At 41.1% G+C, this 19,588-nt stretch overlaps 1 protein-coding gene across 28 annotated transcripts in view; it reads left to right on the top strand.

The window, feature by feature from the left end:
• The window catches only part of KIAA1217 (KIAA1217 ortholog), a 363,381-nt gene that overhangs the window by 294,444 nt on the left and 49,349 nt on the right, over window positions 1-19,588 (top strand). For 25 of the 28 annotated variants that reach the window (XR_010829110.1, XM_066991591.1, XM_066991590.1 and 22 more), the window contains one exon: window positions 15,305-16,137. Coding sequence is in view for 27 of the 28 variants with exons in the window: in XM_066991591.1 (XP_066847692.1) it covers window positions 15,305-16,137 (833 nt within the window). In the remaining variant the exon portion in view is untranslated. Of the gene's footprint in view, window positions 1-8,642; window positions 8,858-13,117; window positions 13,308-15,304; window positions 16,138-19,588 lie in introns of those variants that run through there. The other 3 variants (XM_048048516.2, XM_066991602.1, XM_066991601.1) reach the window with 3 other exon arrangements.

Here is a 19,588-nt window from a genome sequence, read left to right as displayed (position 1 = left end):
ACAGAAAAAGAGTAAACCAGTACCTGGTGTCCAGAACACATGTATGTATTTGAGGACTTTGATTCTTCTCCTTGTTGGATTATACTTTTTCTAATGTGGGCTCTGGAAAACTAATCAGACTTCTGAAAATATGAGGAGTAAAAATATCTTTCCTTGGATACATGTAAGATCTGGGGTTAAAAAAAGCCGCAGTTGGCAAAAGGAAGGCAGCTGCAAATAACAGCAGGCAGCAGGGCTCCATGAGAAGTGATGTGATGCTGCAATTATTTTTTGCATGAGTATATGCCTTTCTTACATCATTGCAAATCAAAATTCTGTGTGACTGAGTGAAAAGGCCAAGAGGGTGTGTTGGGTAAAGGGCTAGTCCCTCAGTCACTAAATGTTTACTATAGATAGCTTCACCTTAGAATAAAGTAGGTTATTTACTTCAGTCATGCTGACTGTGACAGGTTGTATGCTTTTTTGGATAAAACGAAGTAAAATAAAAACAAAATGTAGGGCTCAAACTGATTGCTGCAGTGATAGCACCTCTAACGTTGCAAAAAATGTGCTTATACCTGCAAATACTTGCTTGGCCTTACAGCTAAGAGATGCAGTCCAGTTTGGACACATCATTGTAAAATTCAGTTCTGTGGCTTCCATGACCATTTCTCCTGCTGACAGTGCTGAGGCCAAAACTCAGCACAGCAACTTCTTCTGATTTGCTGCGCCATTACATTGAGAGAAATAGGTGGTTACAGGTGTGGACATGTTGCTTTGGTCTTTTACCCATCAGCTATGATTTGTAACATTTTTATATCGTTTATATCATAATCAATTGCATATATCTGTAATAGAAATTATGTTTTGACTCTATTGTTACGTAATGCCAGATGAGACCAAGTGTGATGCTTTCCTTTATGTTCATTTAACCATATCAACTTGTTCAGTTTTCTTTGGCTTCAGCACAGTGGGAAAAAATACAAATATGGACCAAAAATAAAAGCTGAGTCGTTAGTACAGCAAGTCAGAAAGCCATGCATTTATTTTGATTTATGAGTTCAGTTACTAACAGTATTTCTTTTTTTAAAGAGAAGAAATCTGATATACAGCATATTTAAACCAAATAAAAATGCTGATCTGTACCAGAAATGTACGTGTTTGAAACTATTCCTTTTTTGGGAAAAGAAAAGGGATGACCCCATCAGTTCAGCAGTGCCCTGAGGAAGTGCTGACATTGAGACTGGTCTGAAGGGTTTGGCTCCCTGCACTGGTGGTGGCTGTCTGTGCTATGTGCATGATGTGCTTGATATCTTCAAGGGGAACGGGGCGGGGGGAAGGAAATGCTTGCTACATCTTCATGAATTACATGACTCCTGTTTGTTTTCAGAAAATTCTGCCTCAAAAGCAGCTGTGGAAAAGCAAAAAGAAACAAACAGTTGGTTCAAATTCAACCCTAGTTATGAGGGGTGTCATAATGTGAACTTAAAAAAAAATCAGTAACAGCTTTTATATGTTCAGTCCAAACAGTCTAATAGCTTATGGGCTGGGTGGGCCATGCTATACTGATGAGATAAATGTGGATATTGGCAAACCAATGATGTAATTATGTAAATCCGACCTTTTTAGGATTGAAATGTGTTATGTTTCAGTATGTTTATATTTTTGTCATTTGTGATAACACTCTGAAAAATCTTGGCTGAAATGTTAAGAGGTTTCTCGGTGTACTCACCATGCTACTCTGTCTGGAAAGGGCGCTGAGGAAGCACTGGAAAATCAAGCATGAGAGATTTATTAACGTCTCTCTGCTTAATTGGATAATTATAGCTTTTTTTTTTTTTTTTTTTAACTCTCACATTCCATTTGCTTGTAGGAAATGAAATGCACTCATAAATACGCAGAAGGGAGTGTCTGCTACATTCACTGGTCTGGATGTCCGTCTTGCTGTTCAGGAACAAAGTAACGCAGAGTGGTAGCAGAGAAATAGCTCAAACGATGACATGTTGCTGAGGGAATAAACCCTCACGCAGCAGCACTGTCATTTCAGTTGGGCTAACACAAAATGTGCTGTGTGTCATGCGTCGTTTTGCTTGGATTGCCTAATGCATGGAGGTCCTCGTGGTACGGCTTGGGGGCAGCTCTGTGTGGCCTTGTGCTCCCTTCTTCTGCAAGGAGAGATCACCCAGAGTCACCAAGGTTGTGTCCCATGGACAGCTAATCTGCAGTAATGTCCACTAGGGAGTGTAGAAAGGTTCACTACCGGTGCCACCAGGCTAGTCCAAATGTTAATCTGGCTCCTTATCTAGCTCTAAGCTGATGCATATTGTAAACTCAATTTTCTTTTTATGGCAAGAAGCTCATTCTATTATTGCTTTCCCCTTATCTTTACATTGGATTCTTGTTTTACACTTGAATAAAGTGATCTTAGTCTAGGAATTAGAAGGACACCTGGGCATTATGATGACCAATGAGCTCTGGAGGTGGAGGCGTATTTGGGGAAGCAGTCATAGCTGTGTGGAATTAATATAGGAAAAAGTCTTGTGAGAAGGACACACATAAAGAGAAGTCTTGCCACTTGTCAGACCTTGGTGGTGACTTCATCAGCCTAGAATTTCTGTTGTCCCCCACTAACAACCAGACAAAAGGCAGCAGCACCCTCAGTGTTATTGCTCAGCACTTGGTTCCACTGCATGTCAACAAGGAGATGCTGAACTGAGGCCTGACTTGTAGAGAGCTGTTTTCTATGATGTTTGAAGGAGACAAAGCTGTGTTAAATCTTAACCACAACTCCAGAGGGAATGGCTCAACTTAGTTCTAGGTTTCGGAAGCCTTTTGTAGCTTTTGAATGCGTCAAGCATCTTTGCTTTGAATGCTAGTGTCTTCATGCGTTTGTGGGGTTACTCCAGCTGGCATTTACCTGGAACTCTCTGCTCGCTTCTTTCGTAAAAGCCACCCTCATATTTTGACAACCCCTCAAAACAAAACAAAACAAAAAAGGAAAATCCTCAGAATATTAGCCCAAGCGAAAGAATGTTTGGATGTATTTTCTTCTTCCTCTGTCCTCTTCTCCTTTCTTTCTTCCTCTCTCCCTTTCTCCTGTGCCTGCTATGCTAGGCTACAGCATTGTAATAACAAGAGCTAAGGTAAAATCTTCTAGCCTTGAAGAAAATTTGAAGTAATTCATGTTCTTCCACTCTCATTCTTTCTCATTCTTTCATTCCTTTTTTTTGTTGATGTTGAATTTCTCTTCATATTCTCTTCATATTCTCTTTAATTCGTCTTTTTCTCATCAGTACCTCACCTCCTCCGGTCTTAATTCTCCTGTTTTTGTTTCTTTGTTATTTATTATCCTTTTCTTTTTTCCCTATTTAGTTCTCAGCACTCCATCTACAATATTACTCTCTTTCACCTCTGGCCTCTTTCACAAACTCTTAGTATTGTACTTCACCCTGTCCCATTCTTCCCCCCTCCCTTTTTTTTTCTTTTTCTTTTTTTCCATCTTCTTTTTTCTAGAGTTTTACATTCAGAATTCCCTATTACCTTCCCAAATATTTTTTTTCACTATTTATATCTTTTATTAATATTTCTGCATTACATGTGGGATAAGCAGGAAAAAATCATGCTACAAACTCAGTCCTCTACGTTTAGGATTGAAAATGTTTAGGCATAAGAAAGAGTGCTAATAGTAGGACGGAGGATGAAAAGATTGACATGCGGAGGTGCTTCTATATTGCTCCGTTGATAAATAAATAATGTTTATTAGCAGCTTCAGGTCAGAGGCATTTAATTCTTAGCTTAATCAAGCAGGAACTACAGGCCAAGTTGGATCCACCAATGTGGATGACAGCAAAGTCCATCATAAGGAGTAGCAAGCAGCAGCAGTTGGAATGAAACTGCCGTTATCCCTTCTAGTTTTAGTATCTCAGCTTGACTTGTAACGGGGAAAAAAAAAAGAAGAAAAAAAAAAGGAAAAAAAAAAAAGGAAAAAGGAAAACAATAGGTTGAAAACAGAGGAGAGAGTGAGCTAAATGAAAAGACATATGGACAGGGTCATGATAAAAAAATAAGAAAAAAAGTCTAACCCTTATAAACTTGCGGTAGAAATTGCCTCCTGGTGCTGTCAGTGGGGAGAGGCAAAGAACGCCAACGGGCAGCTTGTCCCACCCGGCTGGGGAGGGAAGGAGCTGACTCTGGGGGGTGCCTGGCTGACTGCCTTTGAATGCAACATTGGATGAGAAAGACCCAATACGAAGCAACTAATAGTGCAATCTTAACTTTGGGGAAATGCTTAGTGCATGTATGTCTGTGATACATGCTGTGATACTTTCCTATGGCTAGGAAAATGTCTTTGTTTAAATCACTACAGAGATGAGGGGGAAGCATGAGGTTTAAATTACAGGGTAGAGAGACAGACTGCAGACCTGACGTAATAGTTCAGTTTTGCAGAACCTTCTTCATGTGACTCCAGAGAGAGTTGGCTATATTTGCTCAAGTATACTTAAAATAAAGTTTGAGAGGCTTATAGAGTTTCCAGCACCTCCAGGATTTGCTTGCTTGTACTTGCTTGCCTTTAATTTTTTTAATCCCTAAAAATCCAAAATTCCTGATTATGTTGACTAACCATCACCAAAGGATAGGCCACAAATGTGCTGCTGGCACGCATACATATATGTATGCATGTAAACATGCTGTTGCTTTACATGTTACAATGAGGCGTTGTTCTCTTGGAGCCCAGATGCTCACTTGTGTGCTGGTTCAAAGGCTCCATGTGCAGGTTGCTCCACACTGCGAGTGCCAGCTCTTCTACCGACTGCGCTGCATTGCCAGCGGTGAGGCTTTAGAGCTGCCTGTCCCCTTTATAGTGGTTCATTTTAGCTAGTAGCAATGTGTTGTGTGGGATGTTTTTTGCTTATTTGTTTGTTCTTTGCTTCTTTTTATTTTTTTCCCCTAGAACTAGGGAGTTTGGCATAAGCATAAGAGAACTTTATGGTATTTATATCTAGCCCAAGGTAGATAAATGGTATTTATATCTACCCCAAGGCATATCTATTTCACCAAGTGCCTTAGGAATCAGTAAACAGAGGGAATAACAAACAACATGTATGTTTAGGAGAAGATAGTCTGCACATAATATCAAGTCCAATATATGTCAGGCAGCCAAAACTGTTCTGTTCCCATCTATTTGTTTAGCTTGGCCTCTCAAATTCATAGAAGTGATCCTGCAGGATTTTCAGTCTTTGTAGGTATGAATATGGTCAGGGGGCTGGTGTGCTTGACACCTTGGTGCCTTTGTGAAGAACAGCAACCTGGGGGGTCTGTGATCTATTCCCCCATTTTTGCTGTGGGGAAGCATCTGAGATTGAGGTCAGGGCTGGATATGACCTTTCTTTTTTGTTCCTCTGCTGAATGATTGGAGGCAAAGCTAGGGGTTGGTCTCTTTGCTTTCATTGCAGAAAGTGGATAAGCCCAGTGAGAGGTTTCTGTCATGGTGTTTGCCTGTGCAGAGGGAAGACAGATGCTGATGGTAGCTCTCTTGCTACCTTGAAAAGTCTTGTGTAACTGGAGACTTAGGAGGTTCTACAAACAAGTCCACATGCAGGTCTCTGTCCTCCTACACTCTCGGTTTCTTTGATCAGAATTAGATTCTGGGTGGGCTATAGGAGTGATGAAGTCATGTGACACCTTCATTGAAATAAATAAATAAATAAATAATGCTTCTTTCAGAAAACAGCTGTAAAAAACTTCATCAGCAAACTGTCTTCCCACTTGGATTCTGCTGGATTTAACTAATTTGTTGCATTTAAGCAAAACCCCATTGACTCCATCACAAGCTTTGCTCCTGAGTACTGAGAGCAAAACAGTTGAGTCAGTGACAAGCCATCAAGCCTATAAATTTCCCTGTTTTCTGTTAAGGAAATGGTTGTTTACAGCAGTACAAACATTAACTGCTTCATTATTTCCATCCATGAAAGTATTATTAGGGACATAGGGACCAAAAGAGCCGTTATCAGGAACAGAAAGAACTTTGATCAGCAGTCAAGTAATAAGCCAGTTACATCTATGCCTCATATGTGTACCCCACAGCAGACTTCAAAATGTTCTCCCAGTTTATAATTGTGCATTTTACTAATGTGTCTCTAACAGTTTTCCACTGAGAATCGAGGGGAGCAAAGAGAAAATAAATTAATATGTTGGGCAAATAGTTCCAAGGGTCCTGAATTAACGTTAATAATGTAGAAGAAAAGCAGGGAGACCAGAGATATACCTCAGTGGTAATTTGTGCCTGTCATCACCATAGACATTAACAAAGATTTTAAAGCAACGGGCTAACTTCCAGGTCTGATCTCGGTGAAGTGTAGGGTGTTGCGCTTCTTAGGGGCATACCCTTTGTTTATATGGGGGGCTAAACTGGAAAGGAACTATTGCTCTGTACAGTACATTATAAACAAATATATGGCAAGTAATTAAACACAGGATAATACATAGCAAGTTAGACAAGGCTTGAGGGCTCTGATAAAGTAATTGAAATGGAAAGTGATACTTGAATGGTTTGTATGCATTGTTAGAACCTACAAATTAAATTACAGCCTTGGTAATGATATATCTGTGCACTATTTATGATGCTGTGCCCGGTGTATTTTAAAATTAAAAGAAGATTCATTCCTCATATGAAAAACTTTTCATATGCATCAGACATACTTGGAGGCTATTGTATATAGTGCCAGATGTATGGAGAACTAGTTATAGTGTGCCTGATGTTCTGGGATATACTTTATCATGCTAGAGTCCAATTACTGAAAATGTGCATCCTACCAGCTTGCAATTCACTGCAGAGTAACAGAAGTGAAATATAGCGGTCTTTTTTATCCTGCATATTAGCATAATAATGTGATTTCTCACTGCAGGTTTGTTCCCCTGTAAGGAAGAACGTGGATGGCAGAATGTACTCTGCACTTGCTGGAAAGCATGTGTGACACAAAAGTGTATTAGGATAATTTGCTTGTAGTTTTATTTTTGATATTTTTGAGTTGGTCAGCAGACCTAAGCAGATTTTTAACTAGGTCATGCTTCCATTCATTAAAAGGGGATAGTAAAAGGGGTTAGTAAAACCTGCCAAATATAAACCAGATGCTTCATCGGTAAATACTGCTTTACTCCTATACTGCAAGAAACAAGCCTTGACTGATTAAATTTGAAATGAAAATAAATTGGTTTAAGATTGTTTCTGTGCCATGATGTTACTTTTTATAGTTCTAGTGCAAATATTTAATAAAAATAACATCTTAAAATATTTTCACAGTGAAACTGGAAATGCTACAATTAAGACAAATACTTTACGCACTTGAAAAGACTGCTTACATTATGTTATGCTACATAGAAATTTTGTGGAGTTCTGGTCAAGACCAATAATGGTGTACAAATTTATAATGGGAAAACACAACAGCTGTCTGCAAATCTGGACGATTCCTTCTGCTCTTGGGGAGTGTGTAGTAAGGGGTGGAACACCTGGATTTTTAGTTTTGGCTACCAGATCTGCTCTGATCTTTGTCATGTTACGCAAATGCTTTGTGTCAGCTTACCCTTTTGTAACAGCAATGAGTGATGCCTCCCTCTCTCACGGATGAGAGGCTGAGAGGAGGGAGTACTGTGAGATAGAAATGTTACTCCAGTTAGGTCCCCTTATAAATGGTTCTTTATATTGATATTAGCTCAAGGTCATGCACTTAAATTGTATTTTGATTCTTCTAAATGCCAGTCATGATGATACAGGCAATATTTTACGTGCATAAAAGCAAAAATAAATGCACACAAAAAATCAGGATAACTGCAGTGCTGCAAAGTGCTTGTGTCATGACGTTGCCCTATGATGTTTAAGTGCCATCTCTTTCGCACTGCAAATAACATATTTTTAGGGGTACATTTTCAATGTTATTGGGTCTTTCAGAGTGAGGGGATGGAAGGGAGGGAAGCAAGCTTTCTATCTATTTTTTTTTGGACATTTGCCATCTCTATTTTGCCTTTAAAAAAAAAAAAAAAAGTAATCCTAATGGCTAGCGTGGTGTGCTGCAGAGATAACCGTGGGATTGATTTATGGGGGCCCCAAAGTTCAGGTTAGCCAAGCGGCTCAGGTGCCTGGTTAATGAGTAGACAGCCTGCTCCTGTGTCTAGGTGCTTCTCCTGGCAGGAGGGGCTCGCGCTTCTTTCTGCCAGGTGTCCCCACAAAGCGGAGCATTCAAAAAGCTGCCAAGGTTAATAATGACTGTATTTTTTTTTTTCCCCTAGAATTGTATGTACTGGGTTTGCTAAATAATTGGAGATCTTCTCCTGTTGGGAAATTAATATGGGTGCGTTTTATATAGTTACCTTTAACATGCACTCTCTTACCTAAATGGAGTTTACTCGTAGTTTTATTTATGGCTTTCCCCTTTGTGAGTCTCCCTTGTACTTCATTCCATGATGTTAGCCTCTTTCTATGCATCTTATAGGCGCGCATTAAAAAATGGTTGAGCGATTGAATCACATAGTGTTGCACAGTTTGTGACTGGGTGACATGCCAAGGAGGTTATTTAGTGACTAATTTCGAAGGGGAGGAGAAATTGCAGGCTTGTCATGTGGAAAAGTACTTCAGTCTATTGAGGCAGCATTACTTAGATGACTGGGTAAAGCAAGATGGCCTGCCCCTGTTGTGAGCAGAGAGAACAAGGAACATTTTTACTGTTTAAAAACCTTTTCCCAGAAGGCACGGATTTATAAAATGCTGTACTGTAGACTGAGGATGTAGACTCAAGGCTGAAAACAAAAAATGCTTTATTAGAAGAAGTGGAAACAAATGTTCATCTTACTGCTGTAGCCATACAGGTGATTTCCTTAAGTAACAGTAAGTGGTTTTAATTATTTCAGAGCAAAAATCTTATCAAAGGTTATGTTATTTTTCTGTAGGTAACAATTTTGACCGCGTGTAATAAGACTGCTACTATTTTTAATTGTAGAAACAAATAACCAGAGTAGCATCAGGACAGCTGAAAAATTATGCCTGAAAGAGCAGACTGTGTAGGATTTGGTCTGAGACTCCTCTCTGCTTGTTTGCAAGATCCACCTTCAGCATGCACATTGACTTAGAGGCAAGGTGAAGCAATCAAATATTATTTTTGATATCACCATTAAATTTGTTTTGTGGTTAGCTTAGAATTTTACAGATCTGTTTTATATTCAGTAAAAAGTGAAACAGGTATTCTTTGTTTTCCCCATGGGATCTTTAGGATATGGTATGAATTAAGTTTATATGTAGTCAGGGATATAAAAGGACATACCGAGACATGTAAAGTACCTTAAGGTAAAACATTTGGATAGCTGCAGGGACTGGGTTCATACACAAGTGTGCATTAAAGATTTAGGTATAAAGTAAGGGACAATAATGTTAAGAATGTGTTTGATGCTCTGTCATGTGGAAAGGGAAATAATGCTGTGGCTGAGCTCTGCTTGATTCAAGCTAGTGTATGTGTTCCTACAATATTGTACCCTAAAAATTCTTAGGGGTATTCGTGCCATACCCCTTGTGTACACCTGCACAACTGGTAGGAAGACATGGGGATGGGATGCCACGGTGATATCAAATAGTATGGTGATGACGCCTGACTGAGGTTCACTCAGGGCAGCATGTCTCCTTTCTGGATAATCGTGTTTATGTGCTCTAACTGCCACCTCTCAGGATAGTGAACATCATCATCTGGTTCTCCTGTTGTGTTCATGTCACCCTCTGGCCAGGCGATCCTGGCAAAATAAGCCTACAAACATAGAAACTGTAAGAGTGGCTCACCCTAAGAAACGTCTTATTTTGGCTGATTGCAGCATTGTTGATCAGGGAAAGAAAAACACACAGATTTAATAACATAGATGGAAGAAGGAAAACCCAGCAATTCTCTTGCCTTATCCATATATGTCCCATTAACTGTTTTGTTCTGGTGCAATCACTAGAATCAGAGAATTGCAGTTTCATGAATATTCTGAGTTTTAAGCGGATAAATACGGAGATTTTACAGCTTGACATATACCAAAACTATGCAAAAGATGCCCCAGCTCTGTGGATCTGGAAAGCCAAAGCTCTAGAGCACTCCAGGGTTGTCTGATAAGAAACCATATTGGTGTTTGACTGAAATCTGCTGGGTGTTTTTTTTTTCCAAGTGACGTTTGCTTTACTGATGTTTTTACCAAATGTTTCAGCTCTTTTGAATTAGCATTGTCTGTTGAAAGTATTTTTCATTGGAAAGTTCCTGACCAGAAAAAGCTAAAAGTGATGCTAATGTGTTTGCAGTTTGTAAGTATGCCGTTGGGCAGCTGGAGGAACCCGCAGCTGCAGCCAGCCTGTTTTTTTTCTGTAATGTCCCAACAGAATAAGGAAATGTATAGGAATTAAAAGACATACAAAGAAAAGGTAAGAGCAAACAAGTGTGACAAAGTGATGTCTGATAGCATGAGAAGGATTTGGCTTTAGAAAGACAGTTATGGTACATATACTTTAAAAATGTCATTTTCGGACTGTTTATCAATTCTATAATTTTCAAGTGCACTATTTCTTCTTGTAAATATTATTTTAGAAGTATCAAAACTGTATCTGACAGTTTTTTGCAAAAGCTGATTTGTGCTTTCAGCTGTGGAAACCCAACCTTAGTGAAAGACCAGCCATGACAGATGTGGTATCACATCGTGCAACTACTGATCAAACTGAGGGGTTTGGACAGCTAGAGCTGTAAGGCTGTCAGTTTATTTTTATGAGAGAAGAAAAAATGAGTGGATTGTATTGTTGTTGGGTTTTGGGTTCTTTAAGTAAGTCTTTCTTTTCCTAGAAACAAAGTGAAGGATTGTCTCAATTTTAGAATACTTTCTTCTTGTGATCAGTTTCTGTAAAAGATCTCTTCACCTCGAATTTATCAGTAATGTAGATGCATTTGTCAGTTTTATATCAGTATTTAGTGTTTCTGTAGCTTTTTCATCAAAGATTCTCCAAGCTCTTGATAAAATTCTTTTCAGATGTCCTCAGTTTACTGGTGGGTGAGCCAGTTTAGGAACACAGGTGCAGTTTCCTCGGGGAACTACAGGGTGCCAATAGGAGAGTAAGAAAAGCAATAGCTTTGCATGCCTGAGGTGTCTGCTGGCAACTCCAGGGTGTCTCCAGGACAGTGCAAAGATGAACACCTCTTAAGGAACATGCTCCATCTAGGTATTTTGGCAGGCTGAAACCCTTGGGGCAAAGCCAGTTGCTGTGCTCTCTGTTGACGTAGACAAGGCCTGGGAGAGCAATGGGAAGGTCTGCCAGGTCAAAAACCCTCACCTACTTTTCCCTTTGCATGTGTTTTGCTGTGAGATGTTAACAGATAGTGGCATGAGTCAGGGTATACCTCTGGTATCCATGCCTGGTGAGGTGGAGTGTTGGTGTGGCACCAATGAATCAGTGGTAAGGCATAACACTAGTTGGCATTGCCCTGGTGTGTGTGGGCACAGCTCCATGTGCTGCTCTGGTGCACACCACGGGTACAAATGATGCACTGAAGCCAGCCCAAGAGGCAGAAGTGAGGACGGTTTCTTCATTGTGGGAGGCCCACCTTGGGACAGACCGCAAGAGTGACCTATGAGGCAGGACAGCCATAAGAAATTTAGAATAAAGATCAGCACAGTGTTGTATTAGTCCTGACGGAGGACAAGACAGATGGGATTGTACTGCAGAAAACACCAGCTGTCGAGCCACTGAATGGCAGCTTGCCCTTTGCTGTCCATAAGGCTTATGATACTGTGACTCTGCCCTTCTTTCAGGGTAGCTGAGCTGTTTGAGGATCCAGGAGCTGCAGCAGGCTTTGTATTCTGCTGTATGCAGAGATACTGGTCTGCTCAGCCTTTATGTAAGCCGTTTGGGTGGATGGATAGCTGGTTTGCTACCTTTCTGCATATAATCACACAGCGAGTTACTGAGTATGCAAACTGGTTTGAAATAAGGAACATAACTGATTTTGTATGATGTTCGCTCTTCAGTATATGTCCAGTGCCTCTGTAGTTCTCCTTCAAAAAATACCCAGATCTGTATCTTACAGACTGAAGTGTTGTTAGACTGACCGAAACCTTCCTCAGGAGACACTTATATGTGGTGTGATCTTTTTTTACTGCATCAAGTAAAAGATTCTCAGTGATGCCTATCCCCTCTAGTGCTTTATACAGAAATTGTTGTACTAGCCATTTGCCATACTTTAACCCCAAGGATTGACAAACAAATTTCTATTTCAAGGGTGTAAAGGCTACAGGGAGCAAGAACAAGGAAGACTTATGTGCTAAACAAAACCACACCCTCAGGCAAACATATTACATAGCTGCAGTTGAAAAGCACATGATCTTATGCTTATATTAAAAGATCTTCCTTTTACCCTGAAAGCAATTGGCTGTGACTTCACCTAGTATTTACAGGCTCAGATAAACCCAGTATCCTCTTTCTCTGTCCCTGAGTCATGCAACGTAAGTCCAAGAACATATGGCTCCAGACAGTTTTTGCATTAGAGTACATTTTCATTGAGCAATGCTGGGGTTTTGCTCAATGGTGTGAGGTGGAGGGCAGGAAGAAGAAAAGCAGTGCAGAAAGTGGGGTATATATGGGAGAGAGTAGTGTGTCTTGAATGTCACACAGAAGATGTATAGGGGGAAGCATGAAGAGACACTATCATTTGAATTTTTGAAGTTTCCATTGGCAAAGAATCTGGAGATTTTGGAGAAGAAAAAATAATAATAATAAAAATAAATATTCACCAGGCAACGGGAGATGCTGTAATGTGGCCAGTGAGGCTGCCTGGCTCCTGGCCCGGTCTGGCTCCTGTGCCCCAGCCCTCCTGCCCTGGGTACCCTGGGCTCTGTGGCTCCAGCTGCTCTCCCCTTCTGCGCACTCCACCCAGGGGCTGAGTCACAGCCTAAAATAGAAAGCGAACCTTCCAGGAAGGGGTTGTGCACTCAAGCTTCGTGCCCTCCCAGCCCAGTGGGGTCTTGATTCAGGCTGTGTGTTCCATGTGCTATTTTAAAGCAAAGCAAAGCAAAGCAAAAGTAGATAGCATTGTAAATGCCAGTACTCAAGAAAAAGGCGTTTGAATAACGGCTCAGCCCTGTATTTGAACTCCTTGTTTCCCTCTTCAAGTATGGGAATATGCTAAGGTGGAAAATAGAAATTTTTCTTTGACAGATTTCTTTGACTTACGAGGAATGAATGTGCGTATATAGGAATTTGAAGTCCAGAAGTTAAGGAAAATAAAACCTGTTACTTTCAAGGCTTCCCATGGAAATTTTCTCCTCTCTACAAGGTAACATCGGAATTTTCCTTTCACTGCAACCCAGTGTATCCGAGTGCCTGTGCTTTGTGTGCCAGATACTGTTGAATCTGTGGTAGGTTTAGCTGAAGTACCTAAACAAGGCGTGGTATAGCTTGTATGGTGGGGACCAAGGAGGTGTTTCATCCCCCCCCCCGTGCTCTTCTCTCATCGCAAAACATCTAGTGCTGCCTATCCCTGGAGGCATGATCCCAAAGCAGCTCAGATTCAGTAGGAGTCTTTTTGTTCTGTTGGCTCAGGTCCAGAGTCTGAATGCACAATCCAGCTTGGTATGCTGCAGCGTTTCTTCAAGCCAGATGGAGAACTGTGTTGAATGCCCACTGATAATTTTATTAATACCGTTTAGTTATATATTATTGTAAATTTCAGTAGTTCTCTGTGCAAATGAAACAAATTATCCCATGTTCCCCTTTGGCCGGATAACTTTTGTCGGCTCGTTTATGACGCATCCCTGCGCACTCCTTTGTTCTGTTTGCACTTATTTATTATTGCTGCTGCCACAGTCAGGTTATCTCCTTTCTTCTTTTTGATATTTGATACTGCAGACTTTTGATCTCTGGCCCTGGGGAACGTCATTTGTAATTCCCAAGTGCAGAGCCTGCTGTGATGAGAACAGCTATTGTTTATATACCGCTAGTGCAATTCCCTTGCCAGTGGAAAAACCTGTGGTGGGGCAGGAATAGAATATAACTTCTTGCTTCATCAGGCATGGATCACTGTTACTGCAGCGAATCCAGTCATATTGTCAAAGCAAGAAGTGAGAGGGGAAAAAATGGCGAAGATTTCAGATCAATGGCATCCACTACACATGAGCGTGTACTGTGTAACTTCAGGAACGTGTAGTTGGGCTTGGTGACACTTGGTTTTCTACAGTCCCTTGGAAATGATGGAGAGGGAAGCTGAAATTGCAAGCACAAATTCTAGAAGCTGTAATTTTGTTTAATGCACTTGGTGGAAGCCAACTTTACTTCTTCATTTCCCTGTTTTTCCACTTTATCCGAATGGCACCAGAGCAGGCACATGATGCTTGCTAGAGGGAGAATTTCTCCTGTGTCCATCATTGACAATGTTCAGTCACCTGGAGAGGTCATTGCTGGGCAGTGTGATGTTGCAGTTTCAGAAGCACATGTATTCACTGCAGGTTTTGGCTATGGCCTTAGTTAGCAAAGCACTAATATACTGTTAAGGAACTTTTCCCTTTCATTTCCTTGCTTATTCATTCCTTACTGCTGGCAGTTGCTGCTGATGATTAGAAAACTATAATAAAATATTTTCTGAGTATGTTCCCTACAAATCTTCCAAAGCTCAGTTATCTTTGGTTGTGGTGCAGGAACCTTTGGCACATGTTTTATGTGGGCTGACCGTTTTCATGCAAATCATGTGTCTTACTCTCAGTAAGTGTTGGTGCCTGTTGTTCTCCTATGCTTTGTGTATCCTCTGCATAATAAAGACCACATCAAGGTATTAGCAATAGGCCAAATCCTGCACTGAAGCAAATGGACAATTAGTTGTAATATTTATTTTCTCATGTCTAAGGAGTTCAGGTTTATTTGTGGTGCCAGAGCACCAGCATTTTCTTCATAGTGTGGAATCAGTGAACTCTGGTGTGTGTGTCTGATCAATAAGCTGTTACAGCATGTACCAGCTACATGTTCCTACAAATGTGGTAGTAAAAGCCCTGATATCAGCTTGGGAAAAACAGATAATGGTAATATAGTATTCGCATGAGCAAACTCATTTTTAAGACTCTCATATTCCTTTAACATGCAGCCCATTTTATTGCTGTCTATAGGTGCTGTTTTCTTTAGGCACTGAGGTCACAAGAGGTTTTATTTATGCAGATGACAAATGATTTGGTGTTGCAGGTAGTTTTCTTTTTTATTCTGTAGATGCGGAGGTCGCCACAACCCACATCATCTTTTCTTCATCCAGTAATTTTACATCCTGTACGTTTTTCCTTTTGTTTCCAGATGCAGAGGGAAATTGCTTATACGGGCCGAGACGGCCCGAGCGCTTCCCGCCCCGGATCTGCCACACACCCTTCACATGCGATGCCCAGCTCGCCACCCTCCACCCCGGTGCCCCACTCCATGCCTCCCTCTCCGTCCAGGATCCCCTACGGAGGGGGACGGCCCATGGGTGTGCCAGGCAATGCCACTATCCCCAGGGACCGGCTCTCCAGCGTGCCAGCATCGCGCTCCATATCGCCCAGCCCAAGCGCCATTCTGGAGAGGCGGGACGTGAAGCCAGATGAGGACATGAGTAACAAAAACCTTGCCCTGATCCGAAATGAAGGTCTGTACGGGGACCCCTACTTGTTTCACGAGGGGAGGATGAGTGTGGCCGCACCCCACACCGGACACCCCCTCGATGTCCCCGATCACATTGTAGCCTACCATCGCAGTGCCATGAGGTCATCAAGCACTTACTGTAACCCCTCTATGCCGCCTGAAATGCTGGAGCAGTCCTTGTACAGACAAAAGCCACGAAAGTACCCGGAGAGCCATTTGCCCACGCTCAGCTCTAAAACGCCTCCCGCGTCCCCCCACCGGGTGGCTGACATGCGCATGATCGATATCCATCCGCACCATAGCGCCCACGTTCCCCCCCACGCCATCCAGCCTGACAGGTCTTCCCCCAGCCGCCAGTCCTTCAAAAAGGAGCCGGGACCGCCTGTGTTTGTGGATGCCAAAGTGCGGAGCGCCCTCGGCCTCCCGGGCATGGCTGAGGTGGTGCCGTCTCCCGTCGACAAACAGGCTTTCAGCTATGGGTCTCCTGCGATGCCCAAGGACAAGGAGACAAGGTAAGGCAGAGATGGAGCTTAATTTATGCAAATGAGAAATGTTCCTAATATGCGCATCTTGTGTCGTCGTACACCCGGGGGACGATGTGATGTGTAGGAGGCTGCTGCGCTGGGCTACAGTGTTTATTAGCTGTCTGTCAAGGTAGTTAGTAATTTAGAGGAGATGCGACACCGCCCGTTATTAATCTGAAAGTATTGTCAGCCCATGATGAATCCCTAGTTATTTTCATTTGTGTAAATTTCAGTCATTGGAAAAAATATAATAAAATAAAATGATTAACTAGGATTTTTCTTTCCAGACAACCAGATCATGTTACAAGAACAAATGATGTTCTGTTCCCGCTAATAAGGGAATATATTTCACCCCCGTTAAGAATGACACTCTGATATTACAATTTTGGTTCTTTATGGAGTGGAGTTTTTCTCATCTAGTGTTAGGAAATGGGAAGAATTTATCATTACTGTCTTATCTCCTGTAAAACATGAATTTGCATAAAAATAGGACAGTTGTTTATAATAATGTTCCTCGAGGGGAAACTGCTGAGAAGAGCAAGTCTGTCCCAGGGAAGAAATTGAAACAAGAATGTTGTTCCCAATGATTTTTACCTAGCATCACAAATAGTTGGTGACCTGACTGTTGTTAACTTTTCTGCGCTGAGAATGATGACAATGATCTCTCCTGTCTTTTAAGGACTAGATTCACACAAAGGTCTGTGAAGGCTTCTCCTGCTACAGACCCTGCACTAGGAAAGAAAAATCGTTACCCTTCCAGTCCGTTATTGTGTATGTGTATGAGTTGCTCTAATCTCTAGCGTATTGATTGTGCTGTTAACTTTTATAGAGCTCTTTAGGGAAGTGAAGATGAATAGCTGGAAAATGCTGAGCTCACAAAGGCCAAAGGTAACTACTGACTGCCTTAAACCACTTGGGAGGTACAGAGCTTCATGTGGCCCTCAAACATCCCTTCCATCTCAGCAACTTGATCAACAGTTATTTGCCTCTGACCACACTAGGCAGAAAGAATAACGGGTTGTGAGGTCCCTTGCTGGGGAGAAAATGGAGGATGGGAGAAAATCAGCCATCTTCAAAAAATTATATGATGATATCAAGTTGGAAATTACATTGACACAAGGGGCTATTACAGTCTAGGGTCAGTGAAACCTGATTTGTATCTATTATTTCCAAGAAAAAGATGCATGTACCTGAAATCTCATTTCAAGCATCCAATATTACAAATAGGAAATAATTTGCACTACATTTTCCACTTCTAATTCAAGAGATCAGATCAAAAATTGTACAAGTTTTGTGTCAGGGGACTGATAATGGGGGAGGACACCAACAACTTCCCAGTCTATGCTACTTTCTGTCTTCTCTGGGCATCTCATCTGTTCGCTCTGGTACACAGGCTGTGTATTTGTGAATATACATGTAGTTCTGCAGCTCCTTAAAGGGAGCTTTGCACCAGAAGTTTTAGTTCCAGTCCCAAGATATATTTACAGTGATGAAAATAACATTTGCATAATTACACTTCCAAATAAATACATTACCTTAAAAATTCAGTGTGGTTTGCATTGGCCACATGACATTGAAAAAAATCATTCTGAAAACTGCTCTTAGGTTGTGTTTTTTTTTTTTAACCTTGAGAAACTGTGACTTTTAAAAAAATAATTCCAAATACCAAAAGCAATTAATGCAAATTGGTGTGTTTTCTAACCACTGCAATATCAAGAAGTGTTTTTCAGTTTTACAGATAAGAAGTGCTGTACCTTGTTTCAGCTTTGTAATACTTTAATAAACTTTGAAAGCAACCTCTATTGAGATTGTACTAAACTAAATAAGGCACGCTGTGTGTGTCAAGGCTGAGGTGCTCTTTTCATGCTTCAGCAGGGGCTGAGTTGTTACACCTCTGTTATGAAGACCTGAATGGTGAGGTATATAACGGCAGAAAAGCATCCTGTACCTTGTTGTGTAATATTTACAGTTTCCACACATCAGCTGTACAGCTAGTCTTGCTTCTGTGAGTAAGAATATTTTGGGATTGGAGAGATGGAGCTGAATTCATCCTCTGAAACTGTAAAAATGAGATGCTGCTCTGTCATGCACATTACCCACTTGCTGGCAGCTCTGCAAAGAGCCTAAAACCCAGGCTATAGAAAGTCAGTGGTATTGTGGTTAGTCAGCATGTGTGCAGTGTCAGTGGGGTAGCAGTAAAAAGGCAAGTTTGCTTATCTGCTAGCCTTGGTAATACTGAGAAGGGAGGTCTTATGCGCTTGTGCACCTAGACAAGAGAGCCTCACCATTCTCACTCATTTAGCACTGCAGATAACTAAGAGGGGGCTGAGGCCTCTATGAGCATCAAACCCATCATCTCAGCACTGTTTTTCCTTCAGTCACTAGTGGAGTGTGCTGAGAAGAAAGGAAATACCTCTTGTACCATCTCTTTTGAGAAATGAACTTGAAGTAGTGCTGCCACAACCTCAGGGACAATGCACAGCTTTAGTATAAAGTGAAGGAAAAATTAAAATGGGCCTTTCTGGACAATGCCAGAAGTTAACTAAATCTCTCTTCCTCCATTAATTCTTCAATTTTTCCAGTCAGTGGCTGAAGTGGGATATATATTTACTTCATCAGAATATCTTGAGTACTTATAGTAGATCAGAGCTCTCACTGAGCACATCTTGGTCTTGTTGAAGAAAATGAGCCTGTTACCTTTAGGGTGTTAAATACAGCAGATTTGGGTCTACCAAAGATGAAAAAGATGAAAACTGGTATCTCCTATCTCTTCTTCTTGGAGTTTCCCATTAATTTTGCATTGCAGACATCAGTCTTGTTAAGCCTGTTATTTAAGTCAGAGTTGAGGGGGATTTAATTGCTTCATGTAATTCTTTCTTTTATCTGTTTTACCTCAGGTATTTTCAAGGTAGCTAATTCCGCTGTATAAAGAACTGAATAAATTCTCACAGTAGTTCATTTACCAGAGGCATTCTATATAAAGCACTTTTAAAACAGTCAAAAGAAACAAGTTCATGGAGATTTCAAAAATTAAAATGTTGTAACAGGTTGTAGCAGTTCATCTTTGAGGAGTCATCGTCCCTTAAATATGAGGTTTACAGGAAGAATGTGTAACTTCTTGCAGCTGAGCATAAGCTGTTTAAACCATGACTCACCATCAATTTTGGAAGGCCTGTTTCTGTAGCTTATGGTAGACAGTTCTGAAAGTTACATGGTTCGCTGAACAAAAAATGTGATCACATACGCCACTTATGGCTTGCAGTTAGAGATTGAAGGGTAACAGCCATGTTTAGGTTATTGGATATTGTTTCTATCATAAAACCACATATTGCTTGATACTTTAAAGTACGGATGGACACAGCTATGCGTTAGGAAAAAAAAACAGTCATACTCTGTAAAGCCATGGACAGTGAGGGACAAGAAAGATGAACTTTGCAGA

Source organism: Anser cygnoides, chromosome 2, assembly GCF_040182565.1.
Source record: "Anser cygnoides isolate HZ-2024a breed goose chromosome 2, Taihu_goose_T2T_genome, whole genome shotgun sequence".
Classification (NCBI taxonomy): domain Eukaryota; kingdom Metazoa; phylum Chordata; class Aves; order Anseriformes; family Anatidae; genus Anser; species Anser cygnoides.
Note: the sequence above shows the minus strand (reverse complement) of the source record. Positions and strands in the feature narration are given on the sequence as shown.